This window comes from Salvelinus sp. IW2-2015, linkage group LG17, assembly GCF_002910315.2.
Source record: "Salvelinus sp. IW2-2015 linkage group LG17, ASM291031v2, whole genome shotgun sequence".
NCBI classification, from domain to species: domain Eukaryota; kingdom Metazoa; phylum Chordata; class Actinopteri; order Salmoniformes; family Salmonidae; genus Salvelinus; species Salvelinus sp. IW2-2015.
In genome coordinates, this window is record NC_036857.1 from 10,308,851 (window position 1) to 10,330,045 (window position 21,195).

The window sequence follows — 21,195 nt, forward strand, 5'->3', positions numbered from 1 at the left end:
TCACTAACAAGCAAAGGATATGAACAAATGTACAAATGTGCTCACGTCGCTACATGTAGCTCTCGCTTTGATCTCAAAACAAGCTCATCTACTCACAACCGCTGAATGGCACAGATCCATACAGTGCATTGCAATGGTCTATTTGCATGTAGGCGTACTGCAGCTCTGACTGGTTATGGCGCACACGTCTGTGTAGAAGAGTATGGGCCTGAATAGTGCCTGTCAATGCAATAGAATCCTACTCTCCACTGCATTCTGCCTACAACAAAAGCATAGTTCGTTTTGTATGTTGCATTGAAAGTGGCTAATATTGCGTTGATTCGATCACAATTCCCACAGTAAAGGGAAACGTTGATAGTGCTAACTAACAGGGAAAACTCTAGTGGAGTGAAGTTCAATCTGGTTCTTCTCTGCCTGGGCAGTCCCGGGGACCGTGCAGTCCTGTGCAGCGAACAGCTTAGAGAGAACAGTGGGTAGAACCCTCTGTGGAAAGTGTTTTACATGGAACCAAAAGGGGTTGTTCAAAGGGTTCTCCTATGGGGACAGCCGAAGAACCCTTTTCGGTTCTAGATAGCACCTTTTTTTCTAAGAGTGTAACCCTTAAGCCTAAAATAGCATTTAAACAAATTCAGAACATGATAAAAGTTCAGAATTTTCTAAAATCTTCTTGTTTTCCTACCTTGTTAGGACATTCTGGTGATTTGTTAGCACATTAGGGTCCTGATAATGTACACACACACACGCACACAGGATCAAACACGCCTGTTCTGCCTGGAGGGATAGTGGGCCGTCCCTCACATACTGCCTGTACCAAGTGTCTCAAGCTCCTCTACCAGAGTTGAGTTGTTGACACTCACCAGAGGATATCAAGCGGAACGGTCCAAAATGGGGAAGTTGTCCTTGCTTCAGCTGATAGTGAGTACAAAACCAGCTTCTACAGAGTTCATTGTGCTAAAGTAGATTAGCATTGACAAAATAGACACATTTGTCTAAACCAGGGGTTGGAACTAAAATGATTTTCCAATCGTTTCGTTCTGAACAGAACCCTGATTTTTTATGTTCAGTTTCACTGTTCCCACCAGCAAAATAAAATTCTGAAAGGTTTCGACCCAAAATAAGTCATGGTTAATGTTGTTCCTCTCTGTTCCTTTTTAAAATCTCTAAAATATTWTTWTTTTTTTTTTTTTACATTTAGCTTGACATTAAATCGCTTCACCAATGGATAGAGTAGCTTGCTGTGGAGCGGGCAAGCTATGTACATGCATTGTACATAGAAGTGTAGTGTAGGGTGCGACATGCGACTGAAATTTTGCGGATGAAGAGAGCTCTGGGCATGAAGCACTGGGCATCTTGTTGTTATGACATGCATTATCTGAATTAGACCCACAGAATTATACCTACGGAGGATCGGCTTCTATGAAGGAACATTGAATGTCTTTGAATTTCTAGTTGGCTTAACTAATGTTGGACCAGAGCTAGCCCTTGATCATGAATCTCAGATCCATTACATTACACATAATGTCACCTAGAGTTTTCCAGAGCTAGATCAGAGCTAGCTAACAAGCTAGCTAGCTAACAAGATTAATGTTGGACCAGAATTAAAATAAAAACACTTCTTACCTTTTTGTAGTTGATAAATACAATGTGAAACGTGATAACTATAATATCGTTAACTGGCATTGAAAAAGTGTATCCATTGTTTTCTAATTAAAATCTCTCTCCCTAATTCCTGAATCACGCCTGTAACGTCAGTAGCTACAGTACCCTATGCTTCGGAGGGAGGAGCAGGTGGGCTTCACACACACACTGGAATACATTTATGAGTTACAGTGAGGGTTTTGCATAGGCGCTTTGTTGGGATTGGAAAAAAATATCCAGAGTGTAAAACAACATTATAACCTGTTCCCATGCTTTTAAAATAACAGTTCTGTTCCGGAACAGTATAGATCACTTTTGTTCTCGGTTCTGGTAATGTTCCTCAAAAAATGTTATTTTCTGATTTTCGGTTCTGTTCCATGAACTGGTTCCAACCCCTGGTATAAATGTAAACATACCTGAAATATTGATCACAGAAGTGTCATCTGGGTGCAGTTTATCGTGTTATAACATTAGTATGCCACTTTGCAATGCTTTGAGTGTTTTCTCTCTGAATGTTGAAAGGTTTTTAGTCTATCTAGCCTACCTCATCAACAATGGCACAAAATACCTGCCAGGGGTTTTAACCCTCCAGGCAGTCCTGGGCAATTCCGGTCCTCGCGGCCTGATTGGTGTCACACTTTTCTCCATCCCTAGCAAACACACCTGACTTAAACTAATTGCATTTTTAACTGAACACCAATCAGGCCCCCGAGGACTGGAGTTGCCCAGGCTTGCGTCCAGGGTCTAAGCCAGGGGTGTCAAACTCATTCCACGGAGGGCCTAGTGTCTGCAGGTTTTTGGTTTTTCCTTTCAATAAAGCCCTAGACAACCAGGTGTGGGGAGTTCCTAACTAATTAGTGATGTTAATTCATCAATCAAGTACAAGGGAGGAGCGAAAACCCGCAGACACTCGGCCCCCCGTGGAATGAGTTTGACACCTGTGGTCTAAGCCATGTGAAGGGGGGCGGTCTAAACTAACATATGGAATTGTTTTAAGATGGTCATACCAAGGATTATTTAGCTATTTGATTTTGAATTTTAAGATCCCTTAAGGTATCAAACAAATATATAAACAATTATTGGATGACACATTGAATTTGGCATAACTGCTATTAGCCAATATAATCACATTGAATAACAGATTCACTACATGGAACAACAGATAGTCCCCCAAAAAGTATCTAAACGAAGTTTGTTCTGAAGTGTCTGTCCTATATCTGAGAGACATAAGAAAGATCAGAAAGTTTTTTTTTTACATCCATTTATCCTCCTATTTTAGGCACGAAACTATCTCGATATATACTTCCATTAATTTTTTTATCTGGTACCGGGGACCTTCAGACAGGTCTAGTGAGAGTCTCAGCTTTCCACAGAGGGGTCATACTAGTGTGTAGCCGAAACCGTTTGGATGCTTTAGACAGAAGTTGGCGGAAGAGGCTGTATCAACTTCAGACGTGTCTTGTGAGGCTTGTGGGCATCCTAGAGCAAAATAGATTTTCATTTTATTTAACGAGGTAAGTCAGTTAAGAACAAATTCTTATTTACAATGACGGCCTAGGAAGAGTGGGTTAACTGCCTTGTTCAGGGGCGGAACAAAAGATTTTTACCGTGTCAGCTCAATGATTCAATCTAGCAACCTTTTGGTTTCTGGCCCAACGCTCTAACCACTAGGCTACCTGGTGCCTCTGATGTTCAGTTAGGCTACATATAGGCAGATACCCATTACACTTTGGACAAATGGGAGATATCATTGCCATCTGACTGACATTGTCTTTAAAACTTCTTCGGGATCGTGTCCCTTCCACGGGACGGTTGAGCTGACGTAGGCTTACTACCTTAGCATGAGGTAGTAAGTAACAAGAACATTTCCCAGGACATAGACATATCTGATATTGGCAGAAAGCTTAAATTCTTGTTAATCTAACTGCACTGTCCAATTTACAGTAGCTATTACAGTGAAAGAATACCATGCTACTGTTTAAGGAGAGTGCACAGTTTTGAACATGAAAAGTTATTAATAAACAAATAAGGCACATTTGGGCAGTTTTGATACAACATTTTGAACAGAAATGCAATGGTTCATTGGATCAGTCTGAAATGTTGCACATACACTTCTGCCATCTAGTGGCCAAAATCTAAATTGCACCTGGGCTGGAATAATACATTATGGCCTTTCTCTTGCATTTCAAAGATGATGGTACAAAAAAAGTACACAAAAAACGGTTGATTTTTTTCTCCTACATTCCTTTCACATTTCCACAAACTTCAGTGTTTCCTTTCAAGTGGTACCAAGAATATGCATATCCTTGCTAAAGGGCCTGAGCTACAGGAAGTTAGATTTGGGTATGTCATTTTAGGCGAAAATTGAAAAAAGGGGCGGATCCTTAAGAGGTTTGAAGTGTGAGTGTGCAAGGATGCCTATTATTTTAGATTCAGCTGCGAAGTGTGCTTCAGGCCAGTAGCCTACAAATCAAAACATCAACAACTGATGGGAAGATACTATTTTCCCTAGTCTTAGAATCTCTGCTTCTGTCTGTTGGAGCATCAGTCAAGTTCATCCAAGTTTTACCAAGCTGATTATGTCCATATTATCTGTCTAGCTACCCGAATCACCTCAGAGAAATTAGCTAGCTGTACTGTAGGCTAGCTGAATCTAGCTTGCAAACTGGTATTATCTGGTGAACTTTTTTCAACTAGACTTTCTGTTGAAAATCATGTCAGGCATATGTTCTCCAATGCTCTGCACACACTCTACTTAACTGTAAATATACCATCTTCCCTTACACTTTTACCACCATTATTTTGTGAAGCTTGTCTCGTCTCATCTCTCCCCTCATTTACAGTTCACCTCACTTCACAGCATCACTTACTGAAATATGCCAAATAACTTTCTTGGAATGTTAATGCGAAACTAGTCTCTACTAAAACTACCTGTCTGAGCATGTAGGGAGTTCACTGAGCTTTGAATCTATTATGACTTTGAAAATCTCCTATGATAATTGGGACATCATTGAATGGGTGTTGATAGCTGAGTATGCAGGGTTTCTGGAGGATGAATTAACATAAAGTCTTTATCAGAGGCCATGGTGGTGAGAATGCAAGTGCCCTCATTTCACATCATACTTTGTAACATTCTCCAGAATTTAATCGATCACGGATCTACCGAATTGCGTTTTCACTCTGAACTTGTATTCTTTACTGGACTGAGCCAAAACTGTCAATGTTTAGCAGACAGCCTTCGTTGGGGTGTAGCCCCACATTCTCAAACTGCTTATTATGTAATATACATGTCAATTGGTTGCAGTAAATATAATCCCAAGTCATTTTTATAAATCTTCACCTTGCCTTCAACCGTAAGAGCTTTCCTTAAATCATCATACTACACACCCCATTGCGTTTTAATGCCTGACCCTGAATAAACATATTCTTCAGCTTTTTAATTTGTTAATTTGTGGTGCAACTTTTCAATTTGACCATCCCTTGACCAACTAAAAGTGTCCATCTCTTAGTGTTCCTTCTAATGAAATGTACATTTGAGTAATTTAGCAGACACTCTTATTCAGAGCAATTAGGGATAAGTGCCTTCCTTAAGGACACATCAACAGATCTTTCACTTAGTCAGCTCAGGGATTCGAACACACTATTAACTGCTACCTCATTGGATGATTCATTAGGTATAATCTGTGTTTTTTTTATTATGTCTATGAACAGTGTCCATGGGGTAGAGAGGTAGAGAGAGGTAGAGAGAGGTAGAGAGAGGTAGAGAGAGGTAGAGAGAGGTAGAGAGAGAGAGAGAGAAAGAGGTAGAGAGAGAGAGAAAGAGAGAGAGAGAGAGAGAGACTGGATGAATCACACCTTCATCCTTATGTATTTTTTTACTATGCACAAATATATTCTCTCTAATTGCATGTTGTAACTGTTTATGTCATCAGGTCTCAATCATGGTTGCATTAGCACTGGCACACGATACCGGCAACTATACAATGAACAAGCGGGAAAAGCGGGTATGTCATGGACATTTCCAGAAAAAAAAGAGAGAAAATCTTGAAATACATTTTTGAGTTTAAAGAAAGAAGTACAATGGCCCTCATTCCCTTTCCTAAAGGAGCTGCTGGTGCGTTCCAAAAGAAGGTGGGTCCTGTCCACCATTGAGCTAGTGGAGGAGGACACTGGACCTTTTCCCAAGATAGCCACACAGGTAAAAACATCATGCACCACCAAACAAGGTACAAAAGCACTGGGCCCATAAATAGTCTATGGTCATTCATCAGAAGAACAGTTGCTTCCAACACAACTCTGTAGTAAGTCATACTGTAAACCCTGGACCTGTTTTGGGCTTCTCCTAAACCAGGGACCCAGTAATCATAGAACTGCAAACTGCTCATCAACAAGGCTGTCTTTCCAGATATTCAACGATAAAACGCCAATGCTCAAAAACAACTACCAGTTCCGTATAAGTGGAACCGGAGTGACCGAGGAACCGATGGGCGTGTTCTCCATTGGCAACACGGACGGAGTGGTTTATGTATACAAGGCCATTGACAGGGAGACATACCCCTTCTTTCACGTGAGCATCAACACACACAGACAGAAGGACGGACAGACGGACAGACAGACAGACGGACGGACGGACAGATTACCTAAAACTATCTTAACCAAACAGAATATCTAAACATAAATTGACAATCATAATATTATTTCCTACAGATTAATTTTGACATCATGGACAAGGAGACTGGTAATCTCGTGGACAGTACTCTGGGGTTCGACGTGGCGATTAAGGACATCAATGACAATGCGCCTTACTTTGAGAACCTTATCACGAAAGCCAGTGTGAAAGAAAGTTTACCAGAGGGTCAGTACACAGAAAGGCTGTAAATCATATGCCTGCATATAGGCCTTGCACAAAGTATACTTAACTAGACTGTTCCCACAAGAACCAATCAGTCATTGCGTTAGGCTGAGAATTCAAGTGGCAAGTGGGTGCTCTTTTTGAGCAGAGAGAACATGTAAAGGGGAACTAATTTCCCCTTTTCTCATCCTCCTCTTCCCCAATATTTCTCCTCATCCTTCCTGATCTTCCCCTCCTGCCCTCCTCTCCCCGTCTTAGGCTATCTGCCAGTGCCTCTGACAGTCAGGGACAGGGATGAGGCGAACACAGAAAACTCCACCATCAGTTTACGGGTGTTGTCTCAGGAGCCAGCTGAGCCCCAGATCAACCTGAAGCAGGTGGAGGGCACCAAGATGAGCCAGCTCACCTTCACCGGCTGCTTCGACTATGACGTGAGGTTCCACTACAACACACATGCACACACAGACAAGCCATTACATGCACAGACACACACACACACTTGACATACCCACTCACAAACACATACACAAAACATTATGAACATGACATAGTCTGACCAGGGGAATCCAGGTGAAAGCTATGATCCCTTATTGATGTCACTTGTTAAATCCACTTCAATCAGTGTAGATGAAGTGGAGGAGCCAGGTTAAAGAAGGATGCTTTAGCCTTGAGACAAATGAGAAATTAATTGTGTATGTGCCATTCAGAGAGTGAATGGGCAAGACAAAATATTTAAGCACCTTTTTGAATAGGGTAAGGTAGTAGCTGTCAGGCACACCGGTTTGTGTCAAGAACTGCAACGCTGTTGGATWTTTCATGCTCAACAGTTTCCTGTATGTATCAAGAATGGTCCACCACCCAAAGGACATCCAGCCAACTTGACGCAACTGTGGGAAGCATTGGACTCAACATGGGCCTGCATCCCTCTGGAATGCTTACAACACCTTGTAGAGTCCATGCCTCAACGAATTGAGGCTGTTCTGATGGCAAAAAGGGGGTGTAACTCAATATTACAAAGGTGTTCTTAATGTGTATTTTAATCTGTATTTTAAAATGGTGGGATCAATATTTCATTTATTTTGTTCTTCGTGTAGAAAGTAAAGATCTATAAAGTGGTTGTTGAAGCTAAGGATCATGGGAAACCAGCCCTGTCCTCAACTGCAGTGGTCAACCTCCACATAATGGACTCCAACACTCACCAGCCAGTGTTCAAAAACAAGACTGTAAGTTCCAAGTTGGTTGACTGGTTGATTGACTGATTCAATGATTTGTTGGTTGATTGGTTGATTGATCAATTGATCAACTGATTGAGTGAACATGTCTTTATTGATTTGTGAAACACAAATATTTACTTTACCTTCTTTCTGTGCAGTACAATACTCAGGTTATGGAGATGGAGTCCAATAGGGAGATACTCCGAGTGGCTGTGACTGACGCAGACACCCCCAACACCCCCGCATGGCGGGCTGTTTACTCCATTGTGAAGGGGAACGAGGAAGGGAACTATAAGATTGAGACCGACCCCAAGACCAACGAAGGTATACTGACTGTCATCAAGGTGAGTCTGTTTGACCTTATGACCTTATTCAAGGTTCTGAGCATCAACGTCMCTTACAGATATGCCATTTTAATTTGATCACTCTGTTGTTGCAGATCATTTTCCTGCACAACAGTAAAGGCAAACTTGTAGTGTATTCAAAGTTTAAAAAGGCTTCTAAAGTTTGTAATTTCCACTTTAAAATGTCAGACTTGATTTGCCCTGATGAAAAATGTATAAACCCCTACAAAAATGACCATTAATTATACTCCACATATTAACTCACATGTCTTGTTGCTGCAGGATTACTTTCCTGCTGTGAGAAACTGGTCAAATTAAGATAGTACTAGTTCCAAGTAGTTTTTTCCATTTTTGTTTTGTATTGACTTACATTGCTCTAACATAAGTACGGGACTACATTTCCCAGGGGAAGGATTTTGAGAAGACGACGGTGACCAACGTGGAGATCGCCGTGGAGAACGAGGAGCCTCTGTTTGTGTGTGGCTCAGGAGGGCCCAACTCCCCCAAAACCCTGACCGCGCTCCCCCAGAGAGTGAATGTGGCGGTGGAGGTGATTGACGTGAAYGACCCCCCGGAGTTTGACAAAAAGGTGGTAGACGTGTACGTGAAGGAGGAGGAGGTGACAGGGAAGGTGCTGTACACGCCCAAGGTCACCGACGTTGACTCAGATGTGGGAAAAATCAGGCAGGTGGCAACATGTGATGACTCAGATTCACCTGGGTTGTGATATTGATTACCACAACTTATTTTGTATGTACAGTATGGATTCAAAGTAAGCATATATCTGTCCCATCCATGTCCTGACCAGGTATGAGTTAGTTGAGGACCCAGCAGGCTGGGTCACCATAGATAACAAGACAGGAGCGGTTACTACAGTGAAGAAGATGGACCGGGAGTCACCTCACGTCAACAAAGACAACATATACACTATCCAAATCCATGCCATAGATGACGGTTAGTGTGTGAGGTGTGTGTTTGTCTGTGTCTGTGTGTGAGTGTTTGTGTGTGTGCCTGCGTGTGCACCTGCGTGCGTGTGAACATGCATGTAGCTGTGTGTGTACGTACGTATGCATATGTACAGTATATGGTATTGAGCATAATAAAGTATTTAAAGAATCTCTTCCTCTCTCAGGCAAACCTCCTGCCACAGCTACAGGCACCATTCTGGTTCACCTGGGGGATATCAATGATAACATACCCTCTTTGGTGGAGAAGGAGCTGGTCATGTGTGGTAACAAAGTGATTGTGCCAGTAGAAGACAAGGACAAACCTCCCTTTGGATGCCCCTGTTCCTTCTCCCTGGGAGTGGACAATGGAGACAAAACACTGAAGAGCCACTGGAAACTGGACCCTGCCAATGGTCAGCAGAATCACACACACCCATAAACACACGCACACACGCTTGCTCGCTCGCTCGCACACACACACACACACACACACCACACACACACACACACACACACACACACACACACACACACACACACACACACACACACACACACACACACACACACACACACACACACACACACACACACCACACACACAACACACACACACACACCCACACACCAAAGCACTGCTTTTATCCATCTACTATCGCCATACAACCTGCTAACCTAGAAAATACCACTACTCAGACGCCAGGTCCTTCCTTTGTAGCAGCACAGAATTAAATATCATTATAAACTGGGTGGATCGAGCCTTGAATGCTGATTGACTGACAGCCGTGGTATGTCAGACTGTATACCATGGGTATGACAAAACATTTATTTTTACTCCTCTAATTACATTGGTAACCAGTTTATAATAGCAATAAGGCACCTCGGGGGTTTGTGGTATATAGCCAATATACCACAGCTAAGGGCTGTATCCAGGCACTCTGGGTTGAGTCATGCGTATGAACAGCCCTTAGCCGTGGTATTTTGGCCATATACCACACCCCCTCAGGACTTATTGCTAAATTAACCTCCTACCTTCTTTTCCTCTCCGTCCACCACTCTCCCTTGCTCTCCCCCGGTGGTCAGGTATGGAGGCGGGTCTGGTCAGTCTGAAGACCCTGCCGTACGGTAACTACACGGTGCCTCTGGTGATCCTCGACCAGCAAGGCCAGGAGGCACATGACATTGTCCAGGTGATAGTGTGTGACTGTGGGAAAGAAGACAAGTGTAGGGCTTCTCTCCCCCGGAGCTCCAGCCTGGGCTCTGCCGCTATAGGACTACTGCTGGCTGGACTGCTGCTCCTCTTACGTGAGTTAGAAGGGAATAGGAATGGAGTACTGTACAGTATATAGGGATAGTTAGAGAGTAGGTGGATAATCAGTAAGTCAGTTACTCAGACAATCTTAGAACTTAGTGCTTGTGGCCTGAAATTCAGTGGAAAAAATGAAGAGAGAGACACCAATTCAGTCTAAACTAAATCACATCTATCAAATTGAGAGCAAACTTTTGATGCATTATTGTAATTAAAACATGTTGATAGATAGCAGTGATACAGCATCCTATGAAAAGTTATAAAAACATGACTAAACATCCATTCATTTTTTGTATGGTAAAATGCTATGAGATATGACTGTTAGTGGTGACTGTGTGGTTGTGTGTCCCTCTCCCAGTGCTACTGCTTCTCCTCCTGCTGTGTGAGTGTGGCGGTAAGAAGTTCACACACCTCCCCCTCAACCTGCAAGAAGAGGGCAACCAGACTCTCATCAAATACAACGAAGAGGCAGGGGGCAGTGCATGCAAGGTGTGTGTGGGTGTATATGTTCACGTGCATGTGTGCATGTATATCTACAGTATTTGTGCCGAATGTATACATTAAGTTATGTGTCTGGGTGTTCAGCACAATGACAGGAGTGTACAATACAATCACTTACTGAGCTGTCATGTGTAGGGTTGCAAAGGGAGGGTATATTAATGGAAACTTTCTAAGTTTACCAGTAAACTACCAGAATTTGGGTGTCTTTCACAGATGTTATGTTATCTATCACAAGACATCTAGTGGCCCTTTTGGGTACTTCAGAATATCACAGGTGTCTGTAACTATCTCTGGCACTCTGTGGCCTCATCACATGTAAAATATGTAATAATTAAACAAGATTATTTTAAAATAAAAAAATAGAATGACAAAGCTGTAAAACGTCATCCTAAATATAAACCATCAACTTAGTCAATACCATTGGTGTTTAATATGAGGGTTTCAGCATGAAATATCCTTTATATATATTACACACTTGTAGTTATTTTACCATGTCAGTATGTATTTATTTTACTATGTCAGTATGTATTTATTTTACTATGTCAGTATGTAGCTATTTTACCATGTCAGTATGTAGTTATTTTATTATGTCAATATGTATTTGTTGTCAATGTTTTGGCGTCAAACTGGTGGCAGTTGTGAAAAAGTCAATAGTTGACGAGTTTCAGAGGTAATTGAAAATAATGCCAATGTTAATTAGATACTTTTTTCATGAATTTTCTTTTGAACCATATGGTCTATCTACTAGATACTCATGGACGATATTGACACAGATATATAAAATATATATACATATAAGTTATTCAAGTATAATTGACCAAAGTTACAATAGGTTGCCATAGATGTTCTGTAAATTACCTAAATTACTGACGATTCCGGTAACTTTGGTAAATCACCAGTAGCTTTGAAACCCCAGTCATGTGCTTATATTATTGTTGTCATTGAGTCTGGGAATTACATGTTTTTACTGTTGGCAAGACAGGTATTCTTCCTCTGGTATGTGACCAGTTTGTAGTCTGACATGATGTTTCATCTTGTAATAACTTTCAATGTTCATTTTCTCTCCTCATCTCTTTTCTCTGTCCTCTTCTCATCTCTTTTCTCTGTCCTCTTCTCATCTCTTTTCTCTTTCCTCATCTCTTTTCTTCTTCCTTGCCTCATTTCTTTCCTCTCCTTATCTCTTTTCTCTTTCCTCTCCTCATCTCCTCATCTCGTTTCTCTCATCTCTTTCCTCTCCTCATCTCTTTTCTCTCCTCATCTCTATCCTATCGTCATCTCTTTCTCTTTCCTCTCCTCATATCTTTCGTCTTTTCTCTCCTCATCTCTTTCCTCTTATCTCTTTCCTCTCCTCGTCTCTTTCCTCACCTCATCTCTTTTCTCTCCTCTGCAATCATAAACTCTTCTTCTTTTCCAATACTCTCTACTTACCTCTCCTGTCTCCTCTCTGCTGCTCTTATACCCATATCCTCCTTTTTTTCTTCTCCTCCTCTCTCTCTCCTCCTGTCCCTACCTTTTAGGGTGAGCCCATGTTGATCCTGACCCCCACCGCTCCTAACAGGGAAGTGATAGATGGAATGAAGCAGACCACCCCAGGCATACCGGTAAACTGGCCACTATTCTTACTTTCTTCTTGTCTTCTTTTTCATTCTTTCTGTAACTCATATTTTTCCGTGTCACAACCCTTATTTAAAAATACAAAAAACAGTCTATGGTCAACACAGGGCCTGAGATTTTTCAATGACGTGTCTGTGGGTGTGTTCTGCACGGTTAGGTGGAGTTGTGTGAGAGAGTGTGTGAGGTGTCATATGATGGAGGAAAAAGTAATTAAAATCACGACAGTTACAGGTAATTAGTGGTTTCTGTGTACGGTGTGTGCTTCCCTCTAATACGTACGGTATGTATGGTAATCACTGAATGAAGCAGGTTCAGTCACTATTAGCATAATTTAGTTTCTGTAGTACCAATGAGAGAGTAAAAGAGATCACATCCATGATTTGGGTGTGACTCATGAGCACATGTGCCACATGCAGAGTGAGTAAGCCTACAACACTGACTACATTCTCCAAACCACATTTATATGGTAAGGCTGACTGTGCAGGGAAGATGACTCATCTGCTCAAAGAATGTGTTAGAGCCCCCAGAACAGGTTTAAAAACCTAAACATTTGCTTACAAGTCTTGGAGGAGACTTGCATTTTGTAAAGGGTGAAGATTAATTATAGAATACAGTACAGATGTGATTACTAAAGAGCTAAGTATAGGCCACATCACAGTAGTGTGTACCAGAGATTTATCGAGTGTATGGATATTATGGAGCGAATTAGTATGTACTAAGATATTGAGTGTAGTGGATTGGGCAGGACACAGTGTGCATGGTGAAGTAGGCCCGGTGGACCACATCAGTGAGATTCAGAAGATTTAGAAGGGCACTGACTGACATACACTACATGACCAAAGTACGTAGACACCTGCTCGTTGAACATCTCATTCCAAAATCATGGGCATTAATATGGATTTGGTCCCGCCATTGCTGCTATCACGGCCTTCACTCTTCTGTGAAGGCTTTCCACTAGATGTTGGAACATTGCTGCGGGGACTTGCCTCCATTCAGCCACAAGAGCATTAGTGCGGTCGAGCACTGATGTTGGCCGACTAAGCCTGGCTCACAGTCGCTGTTCCAATTCATCCCAAAAGTGTTCAAAGGGGTTGAGGTTAGGGCTCTGTGCAGGCCAGTCAAGTTCTTCCACACCAATCTCGACAAATCATTTCAGTATGGACCTCGCTTTGTGCACGGGGGCATTGTCATGTTGAAACAGGAAATGGCCTTCACCAAACTGTTGCCACAAAGTTGGAAGCACAGAATCGTCTAGAATGTCATTGTATGCTGTAGCGTTAAGATTTCCCTTCACTGGAACTAAGGGGCCTAGCCCGAACCATCAAAAACAGCCCCAGACCATTATTCCTCCTCCACCAAACTTTACAGTTGGCACTATGCATGGGCAGGTAGCGTTCTCCTGATATCCGCCAAACCCAAATTCGTCCACCGGACTGCCAGAAAGTGAATTGTGATTCATTACTCCAGAGAACGCATTTCCACTGCTCCAGACTCCAATGGCAGCAAGCTTTACACCACTTCAGCCAATGCCTGGCATTGCGCATGGTGATCTTAGGCTTGTGTGGGCGGCTGCTCGGCCATGGAAACCTATTTCATGAAGCTCCCGACGAACAGTTATTGTGCTGACATTGCTTCCAGTGGCAGATTGGAACTCGGTAGTGAGTGTTGCAACCAAGGACAGATATATTTTACGTGCTACGCGCTTCAGCACTCGGCAGTCCCATTCTGTGAGCTTGTGTGGCCTATCACTTCGCGGCTGAGCCGTTGTTGCTCCTACACTTCAGAATAACAGCACTTACATTTGACCGGGGGTAGCTCTAGCAGGGCAGAAATTTGACAAACTGACTTGTTGGAAAGGTGTCATCCTATGACGGTGCCATGTTGAAGGTCACTGAGCTCTTCAGTAAGGCCATTCTACTGCCAATGTTTGTTTGTGGAGATTGCATGGCTGCGTGCTCAATTTCATACACCTGTCAGCAACGGGTGTGACTGAAATATCCGAATCCACTAATTTGAAGTGGTGTCCACATATCTTTTGTATATATAATGTAACATTAAATTATGGTTTCCTAAGATTGAGGGATTTACAAGCAATATGTATCATATGCTTGCCAATGGAGAATGAGTTAGAGCCAAGTCTCCTATCTGTAAGATAGTGCTACTGTTTGAACAGAACTACCTATTATATAACTGTCCCTACCTTTCTATCTGCTACAGAAGTAGGATTCTAATTTGAGCCAGTTTGCTACAGCAGGAAAATAATTCTGCAGCAACAGGAAATGTGATTTATTATGTGGATTATAATTAATGGACAGTGTTGTAGGGGTTGATAGATTTTCATAAGGGAAATCAGGTCAAAAACTTCTGAAGCCTTTTAAAACCTCAAATACACTATAAGTGAAACATTTCCTGCATTGCAGGAAAGTTCTCCTGCTACAGGGGGATCAAATGAAGATCCTACATCTGTACTACACCACTTCATTTGCCACCGTTAGAGAACTTCTACTCCACAGACCTGTATATCATATTATGTGGCTCAGTTGGTACAGTAGAGCATGGTGCTTGCAACACCAGGGTTGTGGGTTTGATTCCCACGGGGGACCAGTATGGAGAAAAAAAAGAATGAAATGTATGAACTCATTAACTGTAAGTCGCTCTGGATAAGAGTGTCTGCTAAATGACTAAAATGTAAATATTATTATATTCTTAACTCTGTCACCACCAACAACAAGACTAGTTACTATATCTTCTACCATCTTACTACAACACTTTGATCACAGTCTAAATCACTGTTGTTTATGCTGTGCTTAATTCTTGCTCTCTGATTGGACAGTTTACTCAGAAGACTAATGAGATGACCCAAGAGGCCAATGAGATGTACAGAACCACAGGGAGGACCATTGTGAGTGACATCCTTACTGACAATCACGATTTTCAAGTTTTTTTTAAGTATGTGTTTTTAAATACCTTGAAATACTTTTCCCTTTTGGATGCATCTCATCTCTAGTCGATGGAAGTCTCACATCACATTAAACCATTTGGGCAGTGTGAAATACATGCAGTTCATGCCTGCCCTTGTTCACTGGCTATAGCTCAATCTGAACTGTGGGAAACTTTGTTTTTGGGAGGATATTAGCCGATGGCAAAATAACAAAATGCAAAAGTTTTATTTAGCTTGAACCAGTTGTACTGTCCTGACTGTTCAATAGCACTGATAAGCATTGCATTTGACCTGTGTCAACTATTTGTGAGAGACATTTCAAAGAGTGAAGATCTTAAATGCTCTTCCTACCTGTCTCAGTGGTATACTTTCCGTAGTTCTACATTGAGTGGTACTACATCACTGTGTACATAACAGAATTTAACTCTTCATAATCCTCAGTTATGCTTTAATTTTGCACTTTTCCCTATTACTATGTCATTATCTAACATGCTCATACCATGTTAGATACTTAACGCAGCAAAATAGTGGTGACAACAGTGGTACACAATTCAGTAGGGCATCAGTCTACATTGAAATGTATATAACCTTTCAAGTTTTCAAGTTTTAATGTCACATGAAAGTACAGTGAAATGCCTTTCTTGAAAACTATAAACCCAACAATGCAGTAACCAATAGTCTTAGCAGCAGCGCCTATGTCTCAGAACTCAACCTCCATCTCTCCCCAGGTCACCCAGGTGTCCTCGTCAGGAGAGGGAGGGTTCTCAGGAGGGGGAACATTCCAGAGAATGGGCGAGGCCAACGGAACTCTGAGAAGCCAGGGTGGGCGGGGCATGGTGAGTGACATCTGCAGGCAGCCACTAGAGGGAAACATAACCCTCCTTTTATGAATTTTTACTATAGTGCTGTATGATTTGACAGGTGTATAGATACAGGTTATTACAGATTAACTACAGGTTATCAAGGTTTTATACAGTGAAGTGGGTGCATTAATGCAGTCGATACTTACACATTCATATTGTTGATATTATATTTTCTAATTGCAGTACCAGACTACAAGCAGGAACAATACCATGAGGGTAAGTGTTGCCGAGCACTATCAGGATCTGGTCTACTTGACACCACACCATTGACACATACATACACACGACATACACTGTTGTTCCTCCATCAATCATCCATGTTTGTTTTTTTGTGTTTTCTCCACTCTCTCCTCAGAGTAACTCTTCGAGGTATTCCCGTTCCTTCGGCTTGCTGTCGAACCAGCACATCTCAGAGCACATAGACCGGGTAAGAGACCAAAAAAGTGTTAAACAAATTAAAATATATTTAATATTTGAGATTCTTCAAAGTAGCCACCCTTTGCCTTTATGACAGCTTTGCACACTCTTGGCATTCTCTCAACCAGCTTCATGAGGTAGTCAGTCTTGAAGAAATTCCCACATATGCTGAGCACTTGTTGGCTGCTTTTCCTTCACTCTGCGGTCCAACTCATCCCAAACCATCTCAATTGGGTTGAGATCGGGTGATTGTGGAGGCCAGGTCATCTGATGCGGCACTCTGTCACTCTCCTTCTTGGTCAAATAGCCCTTACACAGCCTGGAGGTGTGTTTTGGGTCAATGTCCTGTTGAAAAACAAATTATAGTCCCACTAAGTGCAAACCAGATGGAATTGTGCATTGCTGCATAATGCTGTTGCAGCCATGCTGGTTAAGTGTGCCTTGAATTCTTAATAAATCACAGACAGTGTCACCAGCAAAGCACCACCACAACATCACACCTCCTCCTCCATGCTTCACGGTGGGAACCACACATGTGGAGATCATCCGTTCACCTACTTTGCGTCTCACAAAGACACGGCGGTTGGAACCAAAAATCTCAAATTTGGACTCATCAGACCAAAGGACAGATTCCCACCGGTCTAATGTCCATTGCTTGTGTTTCTTGGCCCAAGCAGGTCTCTTCTTCTTATTGGTGTCCTTTAGTAGTGGTGTCTTTGCAGTAATTCAACCACGAAGGCCTGATTCACGCAGTCTCCTCTGAACAGTTGATGTTGAGATGTGTCTGTTACTTGAACTCCGTGAAGCATTTATTTGGGCTTAAATCTGAGGTGCAGTTAATTGCCGATTTCTGAGGCTGGTAACTTATCCTTTGCAGCAGAGGTTACTCTGGGTCTGCCTTTCATGTGCTGGTCCTCATGAGAGCCAGTTTCATCATAGCGCTTGATGGTTTTTGCGACTGCATTTGATGAAACTTTCAAAGTTGTTGAAATGTTCCGCATTGACTGACTTCATTGACTTCCTGTCTTAAAGTAATGATGGACTGTCGTTTATCTTTGCTTATTTGAGCTGTTCTTGCCATAATATGGACTTAGTCTTTTGACAAATAGGGTGATCATCTGTTTTTAATTTTTATTGGGCGATCTTCTGTTTTTAATTTTCAATTTAACTAGGCAAGTCAGTTAAGAACAAATTTTTATCTACAGTGACGGCCAAACCCTAACCCGGACGACGCTGGGCCAATTGTGCTCCGCCCTATGGGATTCCCAATCACGGCCGGTTGTGATACAGCCTGGAATCGAACCAGGGTCTGGAGTGACGCTTCTAGCACTGAGATGCAGTGCCTTAGACCGTTGCGCCACACGGGAGCCCACTGTATACCACCCCTATCTTGTCACAACACAACTGATTCGCTCAGATGCATTAAGAAGGAAAGAAACTCCTTATTAACTTTTAACAAGGCACACCTCTTAATTGAAATGCATTCCAGGTGACTACCTCATGAAACTGGTTGAGAGAATGACAAGAGTGTGCAAAGCTGTCATCAAGGCACAGGGTGGCTACTTTGAAGAATCTCAAATATAAAATATATTTTGACTTGGTTAACACTTTTTTGGTTACTACATGATTCCATATGTGTTATGTCATGGTTATGATGTCTTCACTATTATTCTACAATGTAGAAAATAGTAAAAATAAAGAAAAACCCTGGAATGAGTAGGTGTGTCCAAACATTTGACTGGTACTGTATGTGACATGTAGAAAAGGTTACATACAGTAAGTAGCCTGTGGTGTTAGAACAGAGAGAGACATTTTGGTAAAGATGTGTATGATGCACCRTGTGGTTTTGAAAACAAGAACTAATGGTGGTAATATTTATCTTATCATTAATACAAATTCTGTAATGTAAGAAGTATCCCTCTATTGGATCTATTACATATAAATAGCCTACTTGTTAAGTTATTAGTATTGAGAGTTTTATAAGATTTTGTAGAATCTAATTAAAATATGATTTAAGATTTTTCTTAAATTTTTTCTAACATTGACACATTGGTGCTCCAGAAGCTGCATATGATTGGAGACGAGGTGGACTACCAACCTTACGGGTATGGCTACGAGGGGACAGGCAGCAAGTGCCAGTCGCTGGACGAGCTGTCGCTAAACAAACTGGATGACAACCTGGAGTTCCTGGGGGACCTGGGGTCAAAATTCAACACCCTGGGGGGCATCTGTCAGCAGGACATGCAGGAGAGGAACATCAGGCTGTAGACACACATGCACATGAACACACGCATGCACACGCACACACGCACCCAAACACACACAACTGGCTGGACTGGGACTGGAGATGGTTCTAACGTAACTGCGCTACGACACTGATAGGGTGAGCGCCATCAGCTGGAGAAGAGGACACAGTTACACCAAACATCGCCCATTGAGATTCTGGATCATGCTTTGCGTCATATACGACAGAGGGCAATTTTTTTACAGACAAAAAAACATGCTGGATTGGCTTTTACCCACACAAGGAGGGACTGTGAGAGACACTTTTGATATTTTGGATGTCTGAAGACACAATGAATAATGACCTCACTGCACTGAATAAACCACATCATGCTCGGATGGATTTATGGATTTATGTTTTGACAGGGCCGGGGTGTGTTTGTATGGTGATTGTTTTGCAGTGGTGTAAAGTAAGTACTTGAGCACAAATACTTTAAAGTACTTTACTATTTATATTTTTGACAACTTTTACTTTTACTCCACTACATTACTAAAGAAAATAACTTCATACATTTTCCCTGACACCCAAAAGTACTCATTACATTTTGAATGCTTGGCAGAACAGGAACATTTTCCAATTCACACAATTGTCAAGAGAACATCCCTGGTCATCGATAGGGCCTCTAATCTGGCGAACTCACTAAACACAAATGCTTTGTTTGTAAATACTGTCTGAGTGTTGGAGTGTACCCCTGGCTATCCGTACATTTTACTGGGTGACTTTCACGTTTACTTGAGTCATTTTGTATTAAGGTATCTTCACTTTTGCTCAAGTATTACAATTGGGTACTTTTCCAACACTGTTGTTTTGTTAATGTGTTTTTTATCATCAGGCTTCACAGTACTTTTCAGCAGCAGCTTATCATCTCTTGATCTACTAGTTATGCCAGAGTGGGATAATTTTGATGCCAACACTTGGATGGAAACGTCAACATCACCTCTGTGGGAGTTTTACTATCGTGCGAATGATACTTCATAACCTCTCTCTGCTTAGGATAATGATTTACACATGTTGCTTTCAACTAATTTCTTGACCTCGATGGAGTAGAATCCCACACGATGTCTGGTAGTATAGAATTGGGACACAGCAGATTCAGGAGAACAATTGATAGCTATTTTGGAATCATCACCTATCTGCAGAAAAGTGACAATGCCTAACCATGGCTAACCTGAGAGCCTGGAACCATTGTGTGCCCTGCCCTCACCAAACCTTTAAGAGCAATCAAAGCTGTGCTGTTGTGTATCCTAAACATAATGTAAAGGTTCACTGTATAATACTAGACTTGGTTTCCTTCACTTTTGCGCACAGGTCTTTTTTTCTTTTTGACTTGCTTCTCTTTTATTCCCTGCTAACGTCTACTGCTATGCCGGTTTTGTATCAAAAGACAATATATCAACATGTTTTTGTTTATATTTCAAATTTGATTAAAGTATGCACATCATGGAAAAGTGTCTCCGTATCTCTCAGCCATACCTCACAAAAACACGATTATGATCCTAAATGGTTTTCAAGGTTTTTCACACTAAACATGACATGAAATCACTTCAATGACATGAATTCCTTGGAACACCCCCTTGAGTTCTCCGTAAAACTGACACACCCACTGTAACAATTTCATGTGAATAGGAGAAGGTCATTTTTGTGTAGTCGTGTCACTACAGAGGTAGGATCTTAATTTGCCCACTCTTTTGCAGGATATCTTAAAACGTGTAGTGTATTTGAGGTTTAAAAAGGCTTCTGAAGTTCGTAATTTCCACGTTGAAATTTCAGACTTGATTTTCTCTTATGAACAATATATCAACCCCTACAAAAATGGCCATTAATTATAATCCACATAATGCACATTTCCTGTTGCTGCAGGATTATTTTCCTGCTATAGCAAACTGGCTCAAGCTAAGATCCTAAACTTGTACCCATATCTAACCCATTCTAATAATCCCTCAGCAAACTGAGTTTGAATCATGCCGATAGTACATGCTCTGACCCGCCCTTCCTGTTGATGCTACAGACCAAGTTGTAGAACTGGTTCTGTAATACTACAGAATAGAGGAGTGGAGAGACCTAGAGTGTGTAGAGGTGCGGTACAAGACTTGATTCTGTAAAGTTTGTGACATATAAAAAACAGTATGCACACATCAAGTACTAGATAATATTGTCCTCTGTGTTGCAGTAGAGCTACAACTTTATGTAATACATATCCTAAGCAGAGGATCGATAATGAGCTAACAGTTTGATTTGTTTATAATACATATGCATTTGCTAGAAAACCAA

The 21,195-nt window shown here is 41.7% G+C and overlaps 1 protein-coding gene across 1 annotated transcript; it reads left to right on the top strand.

Annotated features, from left to right (window-relative positions):
• The first annotated feature begins 838 nt into the window (after positions 1–838).
• On the top strand, positions 839–20,372 carry LOC111977045 (cadherin-like protein 26). The gene is made up of 19 exons (XM_024006305.2): positions 839–915; positions 5,571–5,642; positions 5,744–5,836; positions 6,044–6,205; positions 6,346–6,493; positions 6,749–6,921; positions 7,585–7,713; positions 7,863–8,048; positions 8,455–8,732; positions 8,857–9,002; positions 9,181–9,408; positions 10,079–10,300; positions 10,663–10,793; positions 12,323–12,406; positions 15,253–15,321; positions 16,089–16,196; positions 16,407–16,439; positions 16,579–16,650; positions 18,702–20,372. Exons 1-19 carry the CDS (start codon positions 886–888, stop codon positions 18,906–18,908), a joined length of 2,571 nt encoding a protein of 856 aa, XP_023862073.1. The 5' UTR covers positions 839–885; the 3' UTR covers positions 18,909–20,372.
• The last annotated feature ends 823 nt before the right edge of the window (positions 20,373–21,195 follow it).